The sequence below is a fragment of the Halyomorpha halys genome, unplaced genomic scaffold (assembly GCF_000696795.3).
Source record: "Halyomorpha halys isolate HHAL.00 unplaced genomic scaffold, Hhal_1.1 Scaffold16.1, whole genome shotgun sequence".
NCBI classification, from domain to species: domain Eukaryota; kingdom Metazoa; phylum Arthropoda; class Insecta; order Hemiptera; family Pentatomidae; genus Halyomorpha; species Halyomorpha halys.
The window spans coordinates 1,576,173-1,577,828 of NW_027116375.1; the positions used below are offsets into that span (position 1 = coordinate 1,576,173).

Sequence of the window (1,656 nt, forward strand, 5' to 3'; positions counted from 1 at the left end):
TTTAAATGTTTCAATTTACTCTGATTTATTAAGAAATTTTTAATTTTGTTTTTTATACTTTTATAAAATGTTTTAATTATATGTAAATAATTTATAGTTTATTTTTGTTATCTAATTGAATCATCAAGAAATTTTCAGTTGTTTGGTAATTTTTTTTATAAAATATGTTCTTTAATTTTCAAGATTTGATATTTTTTTGAGCCGGGAGATTTTAAAGTTTTTTTTTTCATTTAATTTATATTTATTAGTAATAAACCATTAATTTAATAACACTTTTTTTATAATGTCTCTAATTTACTTTTGATTCATTAAGAAATTTTTAGTTTTGTTTTTTATTCTCAAATAAAATATGTTCATTATAAGTAATTTATTGACAGTTTGTTTTTATTATTTAACTATCTTTGAATATTTGAAGTTTCCTGAATGTTATTTCTTTTTTTTTAGTTGGTTTATATTAGCTACTAGTTTGTTTTATTTATTACTCAAAAATTTTTTTATATTATTCCTTCTTATTTTTTTTTCTTATCTTGTTCTAATGTATATTATATTTTTTTTGTTAATTTATTTCCTATTTCAACCCCCTGTATATGTATGTAGACTATAAAAGTGTAAATAAAAACAAAAATTTCATCCCTCATTATAAGTAAGCTTTTCTAAATTTGTTCCGGAGAAAACACTTGCTTGAACAACTTAAATACTACGTTTTTAAACTTGATAAACATAAAGTCATCTCTTGGAATACGCTAAGAATTAGATTTTTTTGAACGTTTTGTTTTGTTTTTCCATATAACTTTCGGATGTTACCATCAAATGCCACTTAGTCATACATATATCAAGCGCATGATAATGACATAATACACATAAACAATAATTAATATTTTTTTTTTAGATATTCATAGACGACACCGGTATTATAGCCTATTATAATAATCCATTGTTGACACTGACCTTTGTTGTTGTTGGCAGCGGTGACATTGTTGTTGTTGATGCTAGGCCTCCTCTTCTCGACGGACCCAGGCTCCCTGAAGTCGAGGGGGCTCCTGGCCCTGGTGACGAGGTTGAGGGGCTGCTCCTGCCTCCAGCCCAAGATGTCCTGGATGTAGTGCGGCGTGGGGGCCTTGGGGGGCGTCCCGTAGACGTGTGGGTGCCAGGTTCCCTTCGTATCCAACGCCATGACCATCATCGCGACCCCATGTCACCTCACTCACTGCCCGAGCAGAACTGAGGGGGCCTGATCCCCCCCACTAATCTCCCCGCCCCCTCCAGTTAGCCGCTTATTTATCTACCCGCTGCCTCCCCCCGTGTCTCTTCCTCCATTATAGCCAATAACCAACGGGCTAATGATTAATCATTACATCAACCAAAATAATAATAATAAAATAGCATTTATGATAACATATATATACAGATAATAAATATTTATTTCCATCATTATGATAATATTAATAAATTTAAATCATAATGATCGAAGAAAAACCACTTGGAACACATTACAGCTATATAATTTTTAATATAAAACTACATGATAACAAATACTCCAATTATACTAACCATCGTGAATAATGATAAAAAAAAAAAAAGTGACATCTATATTTTTTTCTGAAAATTTAAAACACAGTAAAGAACAAAGAAAACAATAATAACATTATATGTACA

General features: G+C 30.0%; 1 protein-coding gene across 1 annotated transcript in view; it reads right to left on the bottom strand.

Annotated features, from left to right (window-relative positions):
• Positions 1 to 1,199, bottom strand: part of LOC136797218 (homeobox protein HMX3-A-like) — a 443,108-nt gene extending 441,909 nt beyond the window's left edge. The window contains exon 1 of the mRNA XM_067053184.1: positions 949 to 1,199. Within this exon, the coding sequence (XP_066909285.1) occupies positions 949 to 1,183 (235 nt within the window). The 5' untranslated portion in view covers positions 1,184 to 1,199. The remainder of the gene's footprint in view (positions 1 to 948) is intronic.
• Positions 1,200 to 1,656: the final 457 nt, after the last annotated feature.